This window comes from Pseudophryne corroboree, chromosome 7 (genome assembly GCF_028390025.1).
Source record: "Pseudophryne corroboree isolate aPseCor3 chromosome 7, aPseCor3.hap2, whole genome shotgun sequence".
Taxonomy (NCBI): Eukaryota; Metazoa; Chordata; class Amphibia; order Anura; family Myobatrachidae; genus Pseudophryne; species Pseudophryne corroboree.
Window position 1 is genome coordinate 517,623,053 of NC_086450.1, and position 22,684 is coordinate 517,645,736.

The window sequence follows — 22,684 nt, forward strand, 5'->3', positions numbered from 1 at the left end:
ATGAGATACAGAGATGAGAGCTCTCAGAGAGACTGCAGGATACATGAGATACAGAGATGAGAGCTCTCAGAGAGACTGCAGGATACATGAGATACAGAGATGAGAGCTCTCAGAGAGACTGCAGGATACATGAGATACAGAGATGAGAGCTCTCAGAGAGACTACAGGATACATGAGATATAGAGATGAGACCTTGCAGAAAGACTGTGGGTTATACGAGTTATGGACATGAGACCTCTCAGAGAGACTGCAGGATACAGGCGATATAGACATGATGGATCTCAGTGAGTGCAGGAGACTTTTGTGGGAGTGTGCAGGAGACACAAAGGGTAGACATGAGACATCTATCCTGTGACACAGTACAAGAAATCTAAGACCTATGTACGAGAGAAATGGAAGACATCTAGAAACCTTTTCTTTGAGCAATCGGTGTTCTGCTGAGACCGGAACGTCACATACAGCAGCCAGAACATCAGTGTAGAGAGACCAGACATGTCCTTCACCGGAGACCTTCTCTTCTGTCACAGCTACAAAAGGGAATGACACAAGAGTTACATCATCACCGTGTCCCTAAATATCTCTACAAGTCCTAAATCTTAGCTTTACTCCAAACCACTACTAACATGCTTACAGCATACATCTCCATCCAAAGAGACAGCCGGCCTACACCAACATCTCTTCATTCTGCATGTGTGGATGTTTGGTGACAGAGGGTGGAAGACTGCTTAGGCATAAGCGCTACAAGCGGTCAGCTCCAGGAGACTGCGCTACGGCCCTATCACACGGTAAGAGAATGACCACTGCTCCAGGAGACTGCGCTACGGCCCTGTCACGCGGTAACAGAATGACCACTGCTCCAGGAGACTGCGCTACGGCCCTGTCACACGGTAACATAATGACCACTGCTCCAGGAGACTGGGCTACGGCCTTGTCACACGGTAACAGAATGACCACTGCTCCAGGAGACTGCACTACGGACCTGTCACACGGTAACAGAAGACCACTGCTCCAGGAGACTGCGCTACAGCCCTGTCACACGGTAACAGAATGACCACTGCTACAGGAAACTGCGCTACGGACCTGTCACACGGTAACAGAATGACCACTGCTCCAGGAGACTGCGCTACGGCCTTGTCACGCGGTAACAGAATGAACACTGCTCCAGGAGACTGCGCTACGGCCCTGTCACACGGTAACAGAATGACCACTGCTCCAGGAGACTGGGCTACGGCCTTGTCACACGGTAACAGAATGACCACTGCTCTAGGAGACTGCGCTACGGCCCTGTCACACGGTAACAGAATGACCACTGCTCCAGGAGACTGCGCTACGGCCTTGTCACACGGTAACAGAATGACCACTGCTCCAGGAGACTGCGCTACGGAACTGTCACACGGTAACAGAAGACCACTGCTCCAGGAGACTGCGCTACAGCCCTGTCACACGGTAACAGAATGACCACTGCTACAGGAGACTGCGCTACGGCCATGTCACATGGTAACAGAAGACCACTGCTCCAGGAGACTGCGCTACATCCCTGTCACACGGTAACAGAATGACCACTGCTCCATGAGACTGCGCTACGGCCCTGTCACACGGTAACAGAATGACCACTGCTCCAGGAGACTGCACTACGGCCCTGTCACACGGTAACAGAAGACCACTGCTCCAGGAGACTGCGCTACGGCCCTGTCACACGGTAACAGAAGACCACTGCTCCAGGAGACTGCGCTACAGCCCTGTCACACGGTAACAGAATGACCACTGCTCCAGGAGACTGCGCTACGGCCCTGACACACGGTAACAGAATGATCACTGCTCCAGGAGACTGCGCTACAGCCCTGTCACACGGTAACAGAATGATCACTGCTCCAGGAGACTGCGCTACATCCCTGTCACACGGTAACAGAAAGACCACTGCTCCAGGAGACTGCGCTACGGCCCTGACACACGGTAACAGAATGATCACTGCTCCAGGAGACTGCGCTACAGCCCTGTCACACGGTAACAGAATGACCACTGCTCCAGGAGACTGCGCTACGGCCCTGTCACACGGTAACAGAATGACCACTGCTCCAGGAGACTGCGCTACGGCCCTGTCACACGGTAACAGAATGACCACTGCTCCAGGAGACTGCGCTATATCCCTGTCACACGGTAACAGAATGACCACTGCTCCAGGAGACTGCGCTACGGCCCTGTCACACGGTAACAGAATGACCACTGCTCCAGGAGACTGCGCTACGGCCCTGTCACACGGTAACAGAAAGATCACTGCTCCAGGAGACTGCGCTACGGCCCTGTCACACGGTAACAGAATGATCACTGCTCCAGGAGACTGCGCTACGGCCCTGTCACACGGTAACAGAATGACCGCTGCTCCAGGAGACTGCGCTACGGCCCTGTCACACGGTAACAGAATGACCACTGCTCCAGGAGACTGCGCTATAGGCCTGTCACACGGTAACAGAATGACCACTGCTCCAGGAGACTGCGCTACGGACCTGTCACACGGTAACAGAATGACCGCTGCTCCAGGAGACTGCGCTACGGCCCTGTCACACGGTAACAGAATGATTACTGCTCCAGGAGACTGCGCTACGGCCCTGTCACACGGTAACAGAATGACCACTGCTCCAGGAGACTGCGCTACGGCCCTGTCACACGGTAACAGAATGATCACTGCTCCAGGAGACTGCGCTACGGCCCTGACACACGGTAACAGAAGACCACTGCTCCAGGAGACTGGGCTATAGGCCTGTCACACGGTAACAGAATGACCACTGCTCCAGGAGACTGCGCTATAGGCCTGTCACACGGTAACAGAATGACCACTGCTCCATGAGACTGCACTACGGCCCTGTCACACGGTAACAGAATGATCACTGCTCCAGGAGACTGCGCTACTGACCTGTCACATGGTAACAGAATGACCACTGCTCCAGGAGACTGCGCTACTGACCTGTCACACGGTAACAGAATGATCACTGCTCCAGGAGACTGCACTACGGCCCTGTCACATGGTAACAGAATGACCGCTGCTCCAGGAGACTGCGCTACTGACCTGTCACACGGTAACAGAATGATCACTGCTCCAGGAGACTGCACTACGGCCCTGTCACATGGTAACAGAATGACCGCTGCTCCAGGAGACTGCGCTACGGACCTGTCACACGGTAACAGAAAGACCACTGCTCCAGGAGACTACGCTACGGACCTGTCACACGGTAACAGAATGATCACTGCTCCAGGAGACTGCGCTACGGCCCTGTCACATGGTAACAGAATGACCACTGCTCCAGGAGACTGCGCTACGGACCTGTCACACGGTAACAGAAAGACCACTGCTCCAGGAGACTGCGCTACGGCCCTGTCACACGGTAACAGAATGACCACTGCTCCAGGAGACTGCGCTATAGGCCTGTCACACGGTAACAGAATGACCACTGCTCCAGGAGACTGCGCTACGGCCCTGTCACACGGTAACTCTGTCTTGCTCTTTCATTCTATAAACACGTCGGTAATATGAATGTTTGCTGTTAATCTGGATTTATTATGGGGGTAATTCCAAGTTGATCGCAGCAGGAAAATTTTTAGCAGTTGGGCATAACCATGTGCACTGCAGGGAGGCAGATATAACATGTGCAGAGAAAGTTAGATTTGGGTGGGTTATTTTATTTCTGTGCAGGGTAAATACTGGCTGCTTTATTTTTACACTGCAAATTAGATTGCAGATTGAACACACCACACCCAAATCTAACTCTCTCTGCACATGTTACATCTGCCTCCCCTGCAGTGCACATGGTTTTGCCCAATTGCTAACAGAATTCCTGCTGCGATCAACTTGGAATTACCCCCTATATGTATAGCTTTATTATTGTGCACGTCTCATTAATAGTAATTATAGAAATGATATTCGTTATGTGGTGTAATTACTGCTTCTTAATTATAAGTATACGTTTTAACGAACTTTCATGCTGATTAATACCATGGGGACCTCTGAATATTTACACATTACCCACATGAAATACCTCTGAGGAAACCAGTATTTTTGCCAGAGAAACGCATCAGCTGATCCTTAAGCAGAGATAATTTTATAGGTTTGATCAATGTATTGGAAGCATTAAAATAAGATTTTACTCACCGGTAAATCTATTTCTCGTAGTCCGTAGTGGATGCTGGGGACTCCGTAAGGACAATGGGGAATAGACGGGCTCCGCAGAGACTGGGCACTCTAAGAAAGAATTAGTACTACTGGTGTGCACTGGCTCCTCCCTCTATGCCCCTCCTCCAGACCTCAGTTAAGGAAACTGTGCCCGGAAGAGCTGACATTACAAGGAAAGGATTTTGGAATCCAGGGTAAGACTCATACCAGCCACACCAATCACACCGTACAACTCGTGATAACTAAACCCAGTTAACAGTATGAACAACAACAGAGCATCACTCAACAGATGGCTCATAACAATAACCCTTTATTAAGCAATAACTATATACACGTATTGCAGAATATCCACACTTGGGACGGGCGCCCAGCATCCACTACGGACTACGAGAAATAGATTTACCGGTGAGTAAAATCTTATTTTCTCTAACGTCCTAGTGGATGCTGGGGACTCCGTATGGACCATGGGGATTATACCAAAGCTCCCAAACGGGCGGGTGAGTGCGGATAACTCTGCAGCACCGAATGGGCAAACACCAGGTCCTCCTCAGCCAGGGTATCAAACTTGTAGAACTTTGCAAATGTGTTTGAACCCGACCAAGTAGCTGCTCGGCAAAGCTGTAATGCCGAGACCCCTCGGGCAGCCGCCCAAGAAGAGCCCACTTTCCTTGTGGAATGGGCCTTTACAGATTTTGGATGCGGCAATCCAGCCGCAGAATGAGCCTGCTGAATCGTGTTACAGATCCAGCGCGCAATAGTCTGCTTTGAAGCAGGAGCACCCAGCTTGTTGGATGCATACAGGATAAACAGCGAGTCAGTTTTCCTGACTCTAGCCGTTCTGGCCACATAAACCTTCAAAGCCCTGACCACATCTAGTAACTCGGAATCCTCCAAGTCACGAGTAGCCGCAGGCACCACAATTGGTTGGTTCAAATGAAAAGATGACACCACCTTCGGCAGAAATTGCGGACGAGTCCGTAATTCTGCCCTGTCCATATGGAAAATCAGATAGGGGCTTTTACATGACAAAGCCGCCAATTCTGACACACGCCTAGCCGAAGCCAAGGCCAAGAGCATGACCACCTTCCACTTGAGATACTTTAGCTCCACGGTCTTAAGTGGCTCAAACCAGTGGGATTTCAGGAAACCCAACACCACGTTGAGATCCCAAGGTGCCACTGGTGGCACAAAAGGGGGCTGAATATGTAGCACTCCCTTAACAAACGTCTGAACCTCAGGAAGAGAAGCCAGTTCTTTTTGAAAGAAAATAGATAAGGCTGAAATCTGGACCTTTATGGACCCCAATTTTAAGCCCATAGTCACTCCTGACTGTAGGAAGTGAAGGAAACGGCCCAGCTGGAATTCCTCTGTAGGGGCCTTCCTGGCCTCACACCAAGCAACATATTTTCGCCATATACGGTAATAGTGCTTTGCTGTCACGTCCTTCCTAGCCTTTATTAGCGTAGGAATAACATAATCCGGAATGCCTTTTTCCGCTAGGATCCGGCGTTCAACCGCCATGCCGTCAAACGCAGCCGCGGTAAGTCTTTGAACAGACAGGGCCCCTGTTGCAACAGGTCCTGTCTGAGAGGCAGAGGCCATGGGTACTCTGTGAGCATTTCTTGCAGTTCCGGGTACCAAGTCCTTCTTGGCCAATCCGGAACAATGAGTATTGTTCCCACTCCTCTTTTTCTTACGATTCTCAGCACCTTGGGTATGAGAGGAAGGAGGAGGAAACACATAGACCGACTGGAACACCCACGGTGTTAATAGTGCGTCCACAGCTATCGCCTGAGGGTCCCTTGACCTGGTGCAATACCTTTTTAGCTTTTTGTTGAGGCGGGACGCCATCATGTCCACCTGTGGCAGTTCCCATCGATTTGCAATCTGCGTGAAAACTTCTTGATGAAGTCCACACTCTCCCGGGTGGAGGTCGTGCCTGCTGAGGAAGTCTGCTTCCCAGTTGTCCACTCCCGGAATGAACACTGCTGACGGTGCTTGCACGTGATTCTCCGCCCAACGAAGAATCCTGGTGGCTTCCGCCACTGCCACCCTGCTTCTTGTGCTGCCCTGGCGGTTTACATGGGCCACTGCGGTGATGTTGTCTGACTGAATCAGCACCGGTTGGTTTCGAAGCAGAGGCTCCGCTTGACTCAGGGCGTTGAATATGGCCCTTAGTTCCAGGATATTGATGTGCAGACAAGCCTCCTGAATTGACCACAACCATTGGAAGTTTCTTCCCTGAGTGACTGCCCCCCATCTTCGGAGGCTTGCATCCGAGGTCACCAGGACCCAGTCCTGTATGCCGAACCTGCGGCCCTCGAGAAGGTGAGCACTCTGCAGCCACCACAGAAGAGACACCCTGGCCCCGGGGGATAGGGTGATCAGCCGATCCATCTGAAGATGCGATCCAAACCACTTGTCCAACAGATCCCACTGAAAGATCCTCGCATGGAACCTGCTGAAGGGAATGGCTTCGTATGACGCCACCATCTTTCCCAGGACTCGCGTGCAGTGATGCACCGACACCTGTTTTGGTTTTAGGAGGTCTCTGACCAGAGTCACAAGCTCCTGAGCCTTCTCCTCCGGGAGAAACACCTTCTTCTGGTCTGTGTCCAGAATCATGCCCAGGAAGGGCAGACGCGTCATAGGAATCAGCTGCGACTTTGGAATATTCAGAATCCAGCCGTGCTGTTGCAACACTTCCTGAGAGTGTGCTACGCTGATCAGCAACTGCTCCCTGGACCTCGCCTTTATGAGGAGATCGTCCAAGTATGGGATAATTGTAACTCCTTGCTTTCGAAGGAGCACCATCATTTCCACCATTACCTTGGTAAATATTCTCGGTGCCGTGGACAGGCCAAAACGGCAACGTCTGGAATTGGTAATGACAGTCCTGTACCACAAACCTGAGGTACCCCTGATGAGGTGGCTAAATGGGGACATGCAAGTAAGCATCCTTGATGTCCAGAGACACCATAAAATCCCCCTCTTCCAGGCTTGCAATGACCGCTCTGAGCGATTCCATTTTGAACTTGAATTTCTTCAGATAAATGTTCAGGGATTTTAAATTCAAAATGGGTCTGACCGAAGCGTCCGTTTTCGGTACCACAAACATTGTGGAATAGTAACCCATTCCCTGTTGAAGGAGGGGAACCTTTACCACCACCTGCTGGAGATATAACTTGTGAATTGCCGCTAACACAACTTCCCTTTCTATGGGGGAAGCTGGCAGGGCCGACTTTAGGTAACGGTGAGGGGGCATCACGTCGAATTCCAGTTTGTATCCCTGAGACACAATCTGTATAGCCCAGGGATCCACCTGTGAACGAAACCACTGGTGGCTGAAATGTCGGAGACGCGCCCCCACCGCTCCTTGCTCCGCCTGTGGAGCCCCAGCGTCATGCGGTGGATTTAGTGGAAGCCGGGGAGGACTTCTGTTCCTGGGAACTAGCTGTGTTGTGCAGCTTTTTTCCTCTACCCCTGGCTCTGGCAAGAAAGGAAGCACCTCTGACTTTCTTGCTTTTTTGTGAACGAAAGGACTGCATTTGATAATACGGTGCTTTCTTAGGCTGTGAGGGAATATATGGCAAAAAATTCGACTTCCCTGCCGTAGCTGTGGAAACTAGGTCCGAGAGACCGTCCCCAAACAATTCCTCACCCTTATAAGGTAAAACGCCCATGTGTTTTTTAGAGTCAGCATCACCTGTCCATTGCCGAGTCCACAGGACCCTTCTGGCAGAAATCGACATTGCGTTTATTCTAGAGCCCAGTAGGCAAATGTCCCTCTGGGCATCTCTCATATATAGGACAGCGTCTTTGATATGCCCCAGGGTCAGTAATATAGTATCCTTGTCCAGGGTATCCAGTTCCTCAGACAGATTATCTGTCCATGCTGCTACAGCACTACACATCCAGGCTGAAGCAATTGCCGGCCTCAGTAGAGTACCTGAATGTGTATAAACAGACTTCAGGATACTTTCCTGCTTTCTATCCGCAGGATCCTTTAGGGCGGCCGTATCCTGAGACGGCAGGGCCACCTTCTTAGATAAGCATGTCAAAGCTTTGTCTACCCTAGGGAAGGATTCCCAGCGTAACCTGTCCGTTGGCGGGAAAGGATACGCCATAAGCATCCGTTTGGAAATCTGCAGTTTTTTATCTGGAGATTCCCAAGCCTTTTCACATAGCTCACGTGAAGGGGGAAAGGTCACCTCCAGGTTCTTTTCCCCATACATATAAATCCTCTTGTCAGGGACAGGGTTTCCCTCTGAAATATGCAACACATCCTTCATTGCTATAATCATGTAGCGGATGGCTTTAGCCATTTTAGGCTGCAATTTTGCCTCATCGCCATCGACACTGGAGGCAGACTCCGTGTCGATATCTGTGTCAACAATTTGGGATAGTGGGCGCTTTTGAGACCCTGACGGCCTCTGCATTGTAGGATCAGGCATGGGTTGAGACCCTGACTGTCCCAAGGCTACAGCTTTATCCAATCTGTTATGTAAGGAGATTACATTATCATCATTTAACACCTTCCACATATCCATCCAATTAGGTGTCGGCGCCGTCGGCGGAGACACCACATTCAACGGCACCTGTTCTGCCTCCACGTAGCCTTCCTCGTCAAACATGTCGACACAATCGTACCGACACACCGCACACACACAGGGGATGCACTAATTGAGGACAGGACCCCACAAGGCCTTTTGCGGAGACAGAGAGAGAGTATGCCAGCACACACCCCAGCGCTATATAACCCAGGAATCACACAGTAACTTAGTGTTTACCCAGTAGCTGCTGTATAACTGATTTATGCGCCTAAATTTATGTGCCCCCCCCCCTCTCTTTTTACCCTCTTTCTACCGTGAATCTGCAGGGGAGAGCCAGGGGAGCTTCCTCTCAGTGGAGTTATGGAGAGAAAATGGCGCTGGTGAGTGCTGAGGAAGAAGCCCCGCCCCCTCAGTGGCGGGCTTCTGTCCCGCTTTCTGTGTAAAAATAATGGCGGGGGCTCATGCAGACATACAGTACCCAACTGTATATATGTGACTTTTGCCAAGAGGTATCATAATTGCTGCCCAGGGCGCCCCCCCCCCCCTGCGCCCTGCACCCTACAGTGACCGGAGTGTGTGGGTAGTGTGGGAGCAATGGCGCACAGCTGCAGTGCTGTGCGCTACCTCATGTGAAGACAGGAGTCTTCTGCCGCCGATTTCGATGTCGTCTTGCTTCTGCCGGCTTCTGTCTTCTGGCTCTGTGAGGGGGACGGCGGCGCGGCTCCGGGCGCGGCTCCGGGAACGTACGACCAAGGTTAAGATCCTGTGTTCAAACCCTCTGGAGCAAATGGTGTCCAGTAGCCTAAGAAGCGCAACCTAGCCGCAGTTAGTAGGTTTGCTTCTCTCCCCTCAGTCCCACGTAGCAGAGAGTCTGTTGCCAGCAGAAGCTCTCTGAAAATAAAAACCTAACTAAAATACTTTATTAGCAAGCTCAGGAGAGCTCACTAAAAACACCCAGCTCTGTCCGGGCACAGATTCTAACTGAGGTCTGGAGGAGGGGCATAGAGGGAGGAGCCAGTGCACACCAGTAGTACTAATTATTTCTTAGAGTGCCCAGTACCTGCGGAGCCCGTCTATTCCCCATGGTCCTTACGGAGTCCCCAGCATCCACTAGGACGTTAGAGAAATTACTATTTATTAACCGTTTCCTATGTAGCGCAGCATATTCCATTGTACTTTATAATCGGAACAACAGTAATAATAAGATTTTACTTACCGATAAATCTATTTCTCGTAGTCCGTAGTGGATGCTGGGGACTCCGTCAGGACCATGGGGATATAGCGGCTCCGCAGGAGACAGGGCACAATAATAAAAGCTTTAGGATCAGGTGGTGTGCACTGGCTCCTCCCCCTATGACCCTCCTCCAAGCCTCAGTTAGGATACTGTGCCCGGACGAGCGTGCATAATAAGGAAGGATATTGAATCCCGGGTAAGACTCATACCAGCCACACCAATCACACCGTACAACCTGTGATCTGAACCCAGTTAACAGTATGATAACAACGAAGGAGCCTCTGAAAAGATGGCTCACAACAAGAATAACCCGATTTTTGTAACAATAACTATGTACAAGTATTGCAGACAATCCGCACTTGGGATGGGCGCCCAGCATCCACTACGGACTACGAGAAATAGATTTATCAGTAAGTAAAATCTTATTTTCTCTGACGTCCTAGTGGATGCTGGGGACTCCGTCAGGACCATGGGGATTATACCAAAGCTCCCAAACGGGCGGGAGAGTGCGGATGACCCTGCAGCACCGAATGAGAGAACTCCATGTCCTCCTCAGCCAGGGTATCAAATTTGTAGAATTTAGCAAACGTGTTTTCCCCTGACCAAGTAACTGCTCGGCAAAGTTGTAAAGCCGAGACCCCTCGGGCAGTCGCCCAAGATGAGCCCCCTTCCTTTTGGAATGGGCTTTTACCGATTTTGGCTGTGGCAGGCCTGCCACAGAATGTGTAAACTGAATTGTATTACAAATCCAGCGAGCAATCGTCTGCTTAGAAGCAGGAGCACCCATCTTGTTGGGTGCATACAGGCTAAACAGCGAGTCAGATTTTCTGACTCCAGCCTTCCTGGAAACATTTTTTTAGGTCCCTGACAACGTCAAGTAACTTGGAGTCCTCCAAGTCCCTAGTACCCGCAGGTACCACAATAGGTTGGTTCATGTGAAAAACAGAAAACACCTTAAGGAGAAATTGAGGACGAGTCCTCAATTCTGCCCTGTCAGAATGAAAAATTAAGTAAGGGCTTTATATATGATAAAGCCGCCAATTCTGACACACGCCTGGCTGAAGCCAGGGCTAATAGCATCGTCACCTTCCATGTGAGATATTTTAAGTCCACAGTGGTGAGTGGTTCAAACCAATGTGACTTTAGGAAACTCAAAACAACATTGAGATCCCAAGGTGCCACTGGGGCACAAAAGGAGGCTGTATATGCAGTACCCCTTTTACAAACATCTGAACGTCAGGCACTAAAGCCAGTTCTTTCTGGAAGAAATTCGACAGGGCCGAAATTTGAACCTTAATGGACCCTAATTTTAGGCCCATAGACAGTCCTGTTTTCAGGAAATGTAGGAAACGACCCAGTTGGAATTCCTCTGTAGGGGCCTTCTTGGCCCCACACCACGCAACATATCTTCGCCAAATGCGGTGAAAATGTTTTGCGGTTACATCCTTCCTGTCTTCGACCAGGGTAGGGATGACTTCATCTGGAATGCCCTTTCAGGATCCGGCGTTCAACCGCCATGCCGTCAAACGCGGCCGCGGTAAGTCTTGGAACAGACAAGGCCCCTGCTGGAGCAGGTCCTTTCTTAAAGGTAGAGGCCACGGGTCTTCCGTGAACATCTCTTGAAGTTTCGGGTACCAAGTCCTTCTTGGCCAATCCGGAACCACGAGTATCATTCTTACTCATCTCCCTCTTATGATTCTCAGTACTTTTTGTATGAGAGGCATAGGAGGGAACACATACTCTGACTGGTACATCCACAGTGTTACCAGAGCGTCCACCGCTATTGCCTGAGGGTCCCTTGACCTGGCGCAATATCTAGTTTTTTGTTCAGGCGGGACGCCATCATGTCCACCTTTGGTTTTTCACAACGGTTTACAATCATGTGGAAGACTTCCCGATGAAGTCCCCACTCTCCCGGGTGGAGGTCATGCCTGCTGAGGAAGTCTGCTTCCCAGTTTTCCACTCCCGGAATGAACACTGCTGAGAGTGTTATCACATGATTTTTCGCCCAGCGAAGAATCCTTGCAGTTTCTGCCATTTCCCTCCTGCTTCTTGTGCCGCCCTGTCTGTTTACGTGGGCGACTGCCGTGATGTTGTCCCACTGGATCAATACCGGCTGACCTTGAAGCAGAGGTCTTGCTAAGCTTAGAGCATTGTAAATTGCCCTTAGCTCCAGTATATTTATGTGGAGAGAAGTCTCCAGACTCGATCACACTCTCTGGAAATTTTTTCCTTGTGTGACTGCTCCCCAGCCACTCAGGCTGGCATCCGTGGTCACCAGGACCCAGTCCTGAATGCCGAATCTGCGGCCCTTTCATAGATGAGCACTCTGCAGCCACCGCAGAAGAAACACCCTTGTCCTTGGAGACAGGGTTATCCGCTGATGCATCTGAAGATGCGATCCGGACCATTTTTCCAGCAGATCCCACGTAAAGGTTCTTGCGTGAAATCTACCGAATGGGATCGCTTTGTAAGAAACCACCATTTTTCACAGGATCCTTGTGCAATGATGCACTGATACTTTTCCTGGTTTTAGGAGGTTCCTGACTAGCTCGGATAACTCCCTGGCTTTCTTCTCCGGGAGAAAACATCCTTTTCTGGACTGTGTCCAGAATCATCCCTAGGAACAGTAGACGTGTCGTCGGAAAAAACTGCGATTTTGGAATATTTAGAATCCACTCGTGCTGTCGTAGAACTACTTAAGATAGTGCTACTCCGACCTCCAACTGTTCTCTGAACCTTGCCCTTATCAGGAAAGCGTCCATATTTCTTTTAAGAAGAATCATCATTTCGGCCATTACCTTGGTAAAGACCCGGGGTGCCGTGGACAATCCAAACGGCAGCGTCTGAACTGATAGTGACAGTTCTGTACCACGAACCTGAGGTACCCTTGGTGAGAAGGGCAAATTTGGACATGTAGGTAAGCATCCCTGATATCCAGTGACACCATATCGTCCCCTTCTTCCTGGTTCGCTATCACTGCTCTGAGTGACTCCATCTTGATTTGAACGCTTGTATGTAAGTGTTCAAATATTTCAGATCTCACCTAGCCGTCTGGCTTCAGTACCACAATATAGTGTGGAATAATACCCCTTCCCTTGTTGTAGAAGGGGTACTTTGATTATCACCTGCTGGGAATACAGCCTGTGAATTGTTCCCAATACTGCCTCCCTGTCGGAGGGAGACGTTGGTAAAGCAGACTTCAGGAAATTGTGAGGGGGAGACGTCTCGAATTTCCAATGTACACCTGGGATACTTCGTGTAGGATCCAGGAGTCCACTTGTGAGTGAGCCCACTGCGTGCTGAAACTCTTGAGATGACCCCCTACCGCACCTGAGTCCGCTTGTACGGCCCCAGCGTCATGCTGCGGACTTGGCAGAAGCTGTGGAGGGCTTCTGTTCCTGGGAATGGGCTGCCTGCTGCAGTCTTCTTCCCTTTCCTCTACCCCTGGGCAGATATGACTGGCCCTTTTGCCCGCCTGCCCTTATGGGGACGAAAGGACTGAGACTGAAAAGACTGTGTCCTTTTCTGCTGAGATGTGACTTGGGGTAACAAAAGGTGGATTTTTCAGCTGTTGCCATGGCCACCAGGTCCGATGGACCGCCCCTTTATACGGCAATACTTCCATGTGCCGTCTGGAATCTGCATCACCTGACCACTGTCGTCTGGCAGATATGGACATCACATTTACTCTTGATGCCAGAATGCAAATATCCCTCTGCGCATCTCGCATATATAGAAATGCATCCTTAAAATGCTCTATAGTCAATAAAATCTTGTCCCTGTCAAGGGTACCAATATTTTCAGTCAGGAAATCCGACCAAGCCCCCTCAGCGCTGCACATCCAGGCTGAGGCGATTGCTGGTCGTAGTATAACACCAGTATATGTGTATATACTTTTAGGATATTTTTCAGCTTCCTATCAGCTGGCTCCTTGAGGGCTGCCGTATCTGGAGACGGTAACGCCACTTGTTTTTATAAGCGTGTGAGCGCCTTATTCACCCTAAGGTGTGTTTCCCAACTCGCCCTAACTTCTGGCGGGAAAGGGTATACCGCCAATAATTTTCTATCGGAGGAAACCCACGTATCATCACACACTTCATTTAATTTATCTGATTCAGGAAAAACTACAAGTAGTTTATTCACACCCTACATAATACCCTTATTTGTGGTACTTGTAGTATCAGAAATATGTAACACCTCCTTCATTGCCCTTAACATGAAACGTGTGGCCCTAAAGGAAAATACGTTTGTTTCTTCACCGTCGACACTGGAGTCAGTGTCCGTGTCTGTGTCGACCGACTGAGGTAAATGGGCGTTTTTACAAGCCCCTGACGGTGTCTGAGACGCCTGGACAGGTACTAATTTGTTTGCCGGCCGTCTCATGTCGTCAACCGACCTTGCAGCGTGTTGACATTATCACGTAATTCCTAAATAAGCCATCCATTCCAGTGTCGACTCCCTAGAGAGTGACATCACCAATACAGGCAATTTGCTCCGCCTCCTCACCAACATCGTCCTCCTACATGTCGACACACACGTACCGACACACAGCACACACACAGGGAATGCTCTGACAGAGGACAGGACCCCACTAGCCCTTTGGGGAGACAGAGGGAGAGTTTGCCAGCACACACCAAAAACGCTATAATTATACAGGGACAACCCCTTATACAAGTGTTTTCCCTTATAGCATTTTTATATATGTAATCATATCGCCAAATAAGTGCCCCCCCTCTCTGTTTTAACCCTGTTTCTGTAGTGCAGTGCAGGGGAGAGCCTGGGAGCCTTCCTCACAGCAGAGCTGAGCAGGAAAATGGCGCCGTGTGCTGAGGAGAATAGGCCCCGCCCCCTTTTCGGCGGGCTCTTCTCCCGGAGTTTGTGAGATCTGGCAGGGGTTAAATACATCCATATAGCCTCAAGGGCTATATGTGATGTATTTTAGCCATAAAAAGGTATTATACATTGCTGCCCAGGGCGCCCCCCCCAGCGCCCTGCACCCTCAGTGACAGTTGGTGAAGTGTGCTGACAACAATGGCGCACAGCTGCAGTGCTGTGCGCTACCTTATGAAGACTGAAAGTCTTCTGCCGCCTGTTTCTGGACCTCTGGACCTCTTCAACTTCGGCATCTGCAAGGGGGGTCGGCGGCACGGCTCCGGGACGAACCCCAGGGTGAGACCTGTGTTCCGACTCCCTCTGGAGCTAATGGTGTCCAGTAGCCTAAGAAGCAAATCCATCCTGCACGCAGGTGAGTTTTCTTCTCTCCCCTAAGTCCCTCGTAGCAGTGAGCCTGTTGCCAGCAGGACTCACTGAAAATAAAAAACCTAACTTAAACTTTTATTCTAAGCAGCTCAGGAGAGCCACCTAGATTGCACCCTTCTCGTCGGGCACAAAAATCTAACTGAGGCTTGGAGGAGGGTCATAGGGGGAGGAGCCAGTGCACACCACCTGATCCTAAAGCTTTTATTATTGTGCCCTGTCTCCTGCGGAGCCGCTATATCCCCATGGTCCTGACGGAGTCCCCAGCATCCACTAGGACGTCAGAGAAAAAACAAAACTGGGTAATAAGAGTCATAGAGGTAGGAAGGCCCTGCTCGCAAGCTTACACTCTATTGGGAAAATAGGAATTCAATACCTACCGGTAATTCCTTTTCTCGTAGTCTGTAGTGGATACTGGGGAACTGTAGTTACCATGGGGTATAGATCGGGTCCACTGGAGCCTGGCACTTTAAGAAATTAACAGTGTGGGCTGGCTCCTCCCCTCTATGCCCCTCCTGCAGACTCAGTCTAGGAAATTGTGCCCGAGGAGACGGACATACTTTGAGAGAAGGATTAAACATAAAAAGCGGTGAGGAAACGAACCAACACACACAACAATAATAAGATAGCAGAGCTAACCAGAACAGAGGAAAGCCACGCTAACTATAAGAAGAATAGCAACGCTAACCAAAACATGGACAGCAACAGCAGACCCAACCAAGAACACTTACACCCAGGTACGCAGGAAATGAAGCACTAAGTTGGGCGCCCAGTATCCACTATGGACGAGAAAAGGAATTACCGGTAGGTATTAACTTCCTATTTTCTCTAACGTCCTAGGGGATACTGGGGAACTGTAGTTACCATGGGGACGTCCCAAAGCTCCCAGAACGCGTGGGAGAGTGCTGAGAACCCTGCAAAACCGCCTGACCACACTGAAGGTGATCTCCGGCCAAGGTATCTAACTTATAGAACTTCACAAACGTGTTCGAACCAGACCAAGGAGCTGCTCGGCACAACTGTAAGTCCGAGACGCCCCGGGCAGCCACCCAGGAAGAACCCACCGACTTAGTGTAGTGGGCCTGGATAGAACTCGGCAGCGGCAGAGCTGCCGAAGAATAGGCTTGTTGAATGGTCAACCTGAGCCATCGATCAATGGACTGCTTAGAAGCAGGACGACCAATTTTGGTAGCATCATAAAGGACAAAGGGCCTAATTCAGAGTTGATCGCAGCAGCAAATTTGTTAGTAGTTGGGCAAAACCATGTGCACTGCTGGGGAGGCAGATGTAACATGTGCAGGGGAGGCAGATGTAACACGTGCAGAGAGAGTTAGATTTGGGTGGGGTGTATTCAAACTGAAGTTTAAATTGCAGTGTAAAAATAAAGCAGCCTGTATTTACCCTGCACAGAAACATAACCCACCCAATCTAACTCTCTCTGCACATGTTACATCTGCCACACCTGCAATGCACATGGTTTTGCCCAACTGCTAACAAATTTTCTGCTGCGATCAACTCTGAATTACCCCCAAAAAACGACTTCCTGTGACGAGCAGTCCTCTTGATGTAAATTTTCGAAGCTCTCACCACATCCAAGGACTTTGAAGCTACCGAAGTGTCGGACAACACAGGAACCACAATAGGTTGATTTACATGAAAGGCCGCCACTACCTTTGGCAAAAACTGAGGGCGAGTTCTGAGTTCTGCCCTATCCTCGTAAAATATCAAGTACGGGCTCTTATATGATAAGACCCCCAATTCTGATACGCGTCTTGCCGAGGCTAAGGCCAACAACATGACTGTCATCCATGTCAGATATTTCAAGTCTACCCTATGCAAGGGTTCAAACCAGTCTGACCGGAGAAAGGTCAAGACCAAACTGAGATCCCACGGAGCTGTGGGAGGGACAAAGGGTGGCTGGATGTGCAGAACATCCTTTAGGAAAGTCTGTACTTCTGGTAGTACCGGTAGTTGTTTCTGGAAGATAGAGAGAACCGAAATCTGAACTTTAATGGAGCCTAATCATAGGCCCTTATCCACGCCTGCTTGCAGGAAAAGTAGAAAACGGCCAAGTCGAAACTCCACAGGAGGGTATTTTATACCCTTGCACCAAGAAACATATTTCTTCCAGATACGGTGGTAGTGTTTTGATGTGACCAGCTTACGGGCCTGGACAATAGTTGAAACAACCACAGATGGGAGACCTTTTTTAATTGAACATCCAATCCGTCAAACGTAGCCGCTGCAAGTTTGGATAGACAAACGGTCCTTGTTGAAGAAAGTCCTTGAGTAGCGGCAGAGGCCAGGGTTCCTCCAGAGACATGGATAGGAGGTCTTCATACCAGGCCCATCGAGGGCAATTAGAATGGCCTGAACTCTTTCCGTTTTGAGTCTTTAGAACTCTTGGGATGAGAGAAATTGGAGGAAACAGGTACACGAACTGTAAGTCCACTGTGTAGTCAGAGCATCCACCGCCATCGTCTGCGGGTCCCTTTTTCTGGTACAGTAACAGCTCAGCTTCTTGTTGAGACGAGAAGCCATCAGGTTTATTTGTGGACAACCCCACCGGTGAATCAGTTGTTGAAATACCTGAGAGTGAAGGCCCCATTCCCCCAGATGGAGGGTGTGCATGCTTAGGAAGTCCGCTTTCAGTTGTCCACTCCTGGAATGAATATGGCTGAGATGGCCCTTGCGTTGGCTTCCGCCCAGAGGAGTATCCTTGACACCTCTCGCATTGCGCGCCCTGCTTCTTGTTCCTCCTTGTCGGTTGATGTACGCCATGGCCTGATTCCGAAGAAGATAGGAGGCTTGCAGAAGAGCAATGTAAATTGCCCTGAGTTCCAGTACGTTTATCGGGAGTGCAGATTCCTGACTCGACCACCTCCCCTGGAACTGGGCCCCCTGGGTCACGGCTCCCAATCTCGGAGGCTGGCATCCGTCGTCAGCAGAGTCCAAGACTGGATATTGAAACTCCGGCCCTCCACCAGATGGGAGACTTGTAGCCACCATAGCAGGGATATCCTTGCTTTCGGCGAAAGGGTTATACTCTGATGCATGTGCAGGTGAGATCCCGACCACTTATCCAAACAGATCCAGTTGGAACAGCCATGTTTGGAACCTGCCAAACTGTATTGCCTCGTAGGAGGCTACCATCTTGCCCAGCAAGCGAATGCAAAGATGAACTGAAATCCTGCGTGATGTTAGCACCGAGCAGACCATAGACTGAATAGTCAAGGCCTTGTCCATTAGAAGGTAAATCTTCTGTGACACCGTATCCAGGATCATCCCCAGGAACTGAATTCTCTGAGATGGTTCCAGGTGTGATTTCTGGAAATTGAGGATCCATCTGTGATCTGTAAGCAGACGAGCAGTCAAGTCGATGCTGTGCAGCAGCTGTTCCCGGGACACTGCCTTTATCAGGAGATCGTCCAGGTACGGGATTATATTGACGCCCATCATGCGCAATTGCAGCATCATCTCCGCCATGACTTTCGTGAATACCCTTGGAGCTGTGGAGAGACCAAAGGGTAAGACCTGAAACTGGAAATGTTGGTCCAGTACAGCGAAAAGGAGGAACGCTTGGTGCGGATGCCATATTGGGATATACAGGTATGCATCCTTATTATCCAGGGATGCCAGAAACTCCTCCTTCTCCAGACCAGATATCACTGCTCTTAGTGATTCCATCTTGAATTTGAACACTGGAAGATAAGGGTTCAGGGATTTGAGGTTCAAGATCGGTCGTACAGAGCCGTCCGGCTTCGGGACCACAAAGATACTTGCGTAAAACCCCTTTGTGTGGAGCGGAGGTGGTACTGGAACAATAACTCCTGTAGAAAGCAGTTTTTGAACTGTCTCTTGCAAGGTAACTCTTGCTCCAGGTGAAGCTGGTAAGCGTGACCTGAGAATCTGAGAGGAGGAAGTTCCTGGAATTCCAGCCGGTATCCTTGGGATATGAGTTCCCTCACCCAATGATCCCGGCAGGACTCTGCCCATATGTGGGCGAAGTGTTAAAGGCGAGCACCTACCTGAAAGTTGCCTTGCTGCTGGGGCTAACCGTCACGCTGAGAGCTTCATGGAAGAGGATCCGGAGGCCTGGTCTGCAGACCCAGCAGCTGCTGGTGTACGGGACTTACCGCAAGTTCCTCTAGCAGCATTGAAGGCACCTCTGGCTTTGCCTCTGAATCTGGCCACCTGAAAGGACCGCAGAGAGGGCCCAGGATAGGGACGCCTGGCAGGTGTCGGGTCAGACGGCAGATATGTAGATTTACCTGCAGTCGCCTGAGATATCCACTTGTTCAGTTCTTCCCCAAACAAGGCATCACCTGTAAAAGGAAGGTTCTCAACCCCATTTTTAGAATCAGCATCTGCTGACCATTGTCGCAGCCACAGGGCTCTACGAGCCGATACCGCCATAGCCGTGGTACGACCGTTAGTGTTTGTAATCATAGATTTAAATGATTCCACCCACTCAGGTTCCTGCACATTACTACCCTGTGAGGGTATAGAGCATTGGGTACACATTAAGGACCCCTGTGAGGAAGGGGTAATCGTAGCTTTGCATGAAGTACACACAGACTTATTAGCAGACATGCCTTAGCAGAAATCACAGAGCAGTATTATAGAGACAGCACACTTATTCCAGACTACCCTGCATGGAGTGACAGAGAGGAATGGGAGCAGCACACAATACCTCAGACAGAGCAGTGCCTCACTGGGTGTCTCATATGTGTAATTTACCTCACAGAGCAGTATTATAGAGACAGCAAACTTATCCCAGGCTACCCTGCATGGAGTGACAGAGAGGAATGGGAGCAGCACACAATACCTCAGACAGAGCAGTGCCTCGCTGGGTGTCTCCTATGTGTAATATACCTCACAGAGCAGTATTATAGAGACAGCACACTTATCCCAGACTACCCTGACTGGAGTGACAGAGAGGAATGGGAGCAGCACACAATACCTCAGACAGAGCAGTGCCTCGCTGGGTGTCTCATATGTGTAATTTACCTCACAGAGCAGTATTATAGAGACAGCACACTTATCCCAGACTACCCTGACTGGAGTGACAGAGAGAGGAATGGGAGCAGCACACAATACCTCAGACAGAGCAGTGCCTCGCTGGGTGTCTCTTATGTGTAATTTACCTCACAGAGCAGTATTATAGAGACAGCACACTTATCCCAGACTACCCTGACTGGAGTGACAGAGAGAGGAATGGGAGCAGCACACAATACCTCAGACAGAGCAGTGCCTCGCTGGGTGTCTCTTATGTGTAATTTATCTCACAGAGCAGTATTATAGAGACAGCACACTTATTCCAGACTACCCTGACTGGAGTGACAGAGAGGAATGGGAGCAGCACACAATACCTCAGACAGAGCAGTGCCTCGCTGGGTGTCTCCTATGTGTAATTTACCTCACAGAGCAGTATTATAGAGACAGCACACTTATTCCAGACTACCCTGACTGGAGTGACAGAGAGAGAGGAATGGGAGCAGCACACAATACCTCAGACAGAGCAGTGCCTCGCTGGGTGTCTCATATGTGTAATATACCTCACAGAGCAGTATTATAGAGACAGCACACTTATTCCAGACTACCCTGACTGGAGTGACAGAGAGGAATGGGAGCAGCACACAATACCTCAGACAGAGCAGTGCCTCGCTGGGTGTCTCATATGTGTAATTTACCTCACAGAGCAGTATTATAGAGACAGCACACTTATTCCAGACTACCCTGACTGGAGTGACAGAGAGGAATGGGAGCAGCACACAATACCTCAGACAGAGCAGTGCCTCGCTGGGTGTCTCATATGTGTAATATACCTCACAGAGCAGTATTATAGAGACAGCACACTTATTCCAGACTACCCTGACTGGAGTGACAGGGAGAGGAATGGGAGCAGCACACAATACCTCAGACAGAGCAGTGCCTCGCTGGGTGTCTCCTATGTGTAATTTACCTCACAGAGCAGTATTATAGAGACAGCACACTTATCCCAGACTACCCTGACTGGAGTGACAGAGAGGAATGGGAACAGCACACAATACCTCAGACAGAGCAGTGCCTCGCTGGGTGTCTCATATGTGTAATTTACCTCACAGAGCAGTATTATAGAGACATCACACTTATTCCAGACTACCCTGACTGGAGTGACAGAGAGAGAGGAATGGGAGCAGCACACAATACCTCAGACAGAGCAGTGCCTCGCTGGGTGTCTCATATGTGTAATTTACCTCACAGAGCAGTATTATAGAGACAACACACTTATTACAGACTACCCTGACTGGAGTGACAGAGAGGAATGGAAGCAGCACACAATACCTCAGACAGAGCAGTGCCTCGCTGGGTGTCTCATATGTGTAATTTACCTCACAGAGCAGTATTATAGAGACAGCACACTTATCCCAGACCACCCTGACTGGAGTGACAGAGAGAGGAATGGGAGCAGCACACAATACCTCAGACAGAGCAGTGCCTCGCTGGGTGTCTCCTATGTGTAATTTACCTCACAGAGCAGTATTATAGAGACAACACACTTATTACAGACTACCCTGACTGGAGTGACAGAGAGGAATGGGAGCAGCACACAATACCTCAAACAGAGCAGTGCCTCGCTGGGTGTCTCATATGTGTAATTTACCTCACAGAGCAGTATTATAGAGACAACACACTTATTACAGACTACCCTGACTGGAGTGACAGAGAGGAATGGGAGCAGCACACAATACCTCAGACAGAGCAGTGCCTCGCTGGGTGTCTCATATGTGTAATATACCTCACAGAGCAGTATTATAGAGACAGCACACTTATTCCAGACTACCCTGACTGGAGTGACAGAGAGAGAGGAATGGGAGCAGCACACAATACCTCAGACAGAGCAGTGCCTCGCTGGGTGTCTCATATGTGTAATATACCTCACAGAGCAGTATTATAGAGACAGCACACTTATTCCAGACTACCCTGACTGGAGTGACAGAGAGGAATGGGAGCAGCACACAATACCTCAGACAGAGCAGTGCCTCGCTGGGTGTCTCATATGTGTAATTTACCTCACAGAGCAGTATTATAGAGACAGCACACTTATTCCAGACTACCCTGACTGGAGTGACAGAGAGGAATGGGAGCAGCACACAATACCTCAGACAGAGCAGTGCCTCGCTGGGTGTCTCATATGTGTAATATACCTCACAGAGCAGTATTATAGAGACAGCACACTTATTCCAGACTACCCTGACTGGAGTGACAGGGAGAGGAATGGGAGCAGCACACAATACCTCAGACAGAGCAGTGCCTCGCTGGGTGTCTCCTATGTGTAATTTACCTCACAGAGCAGTATTATAGAGACAACACACTTATTACAGACTACCCTGACTGGAGTGACAGAGAGGAATGGGAGCAGCACACAATACCTCAAACAGAGCAGTGCCTCGCTGGGTGTCTCATATGTGTAATTTACCTCACAGAGCA

General features: G+C 49.9%; 1 protein-coding gene across 3 annotated transcripts in view; it reads right to left on the reverse strand.

The window, feature by feature from the left end:
• The window catches only part of STK36 (serine/threonine kinase 36), a 295,926-nt gene that overhangs the window by 88,780 nt on the left and 184,462 nt on the right, over positions 1-22,684 (reverse strand). For all 3 annotated transcript variants that reach the window (XM_063935506.1, XM_063935505.1, XM_063935504.1), the window contains exon 16: positions 412-527. In XM_063935506.1, coding sequence (XP_063791576.1) covers positions 412-527 — 116 coding nt within the window. The remainder of the gene's footprint in view (positions 1-411; positions 528-22,684) is intronic.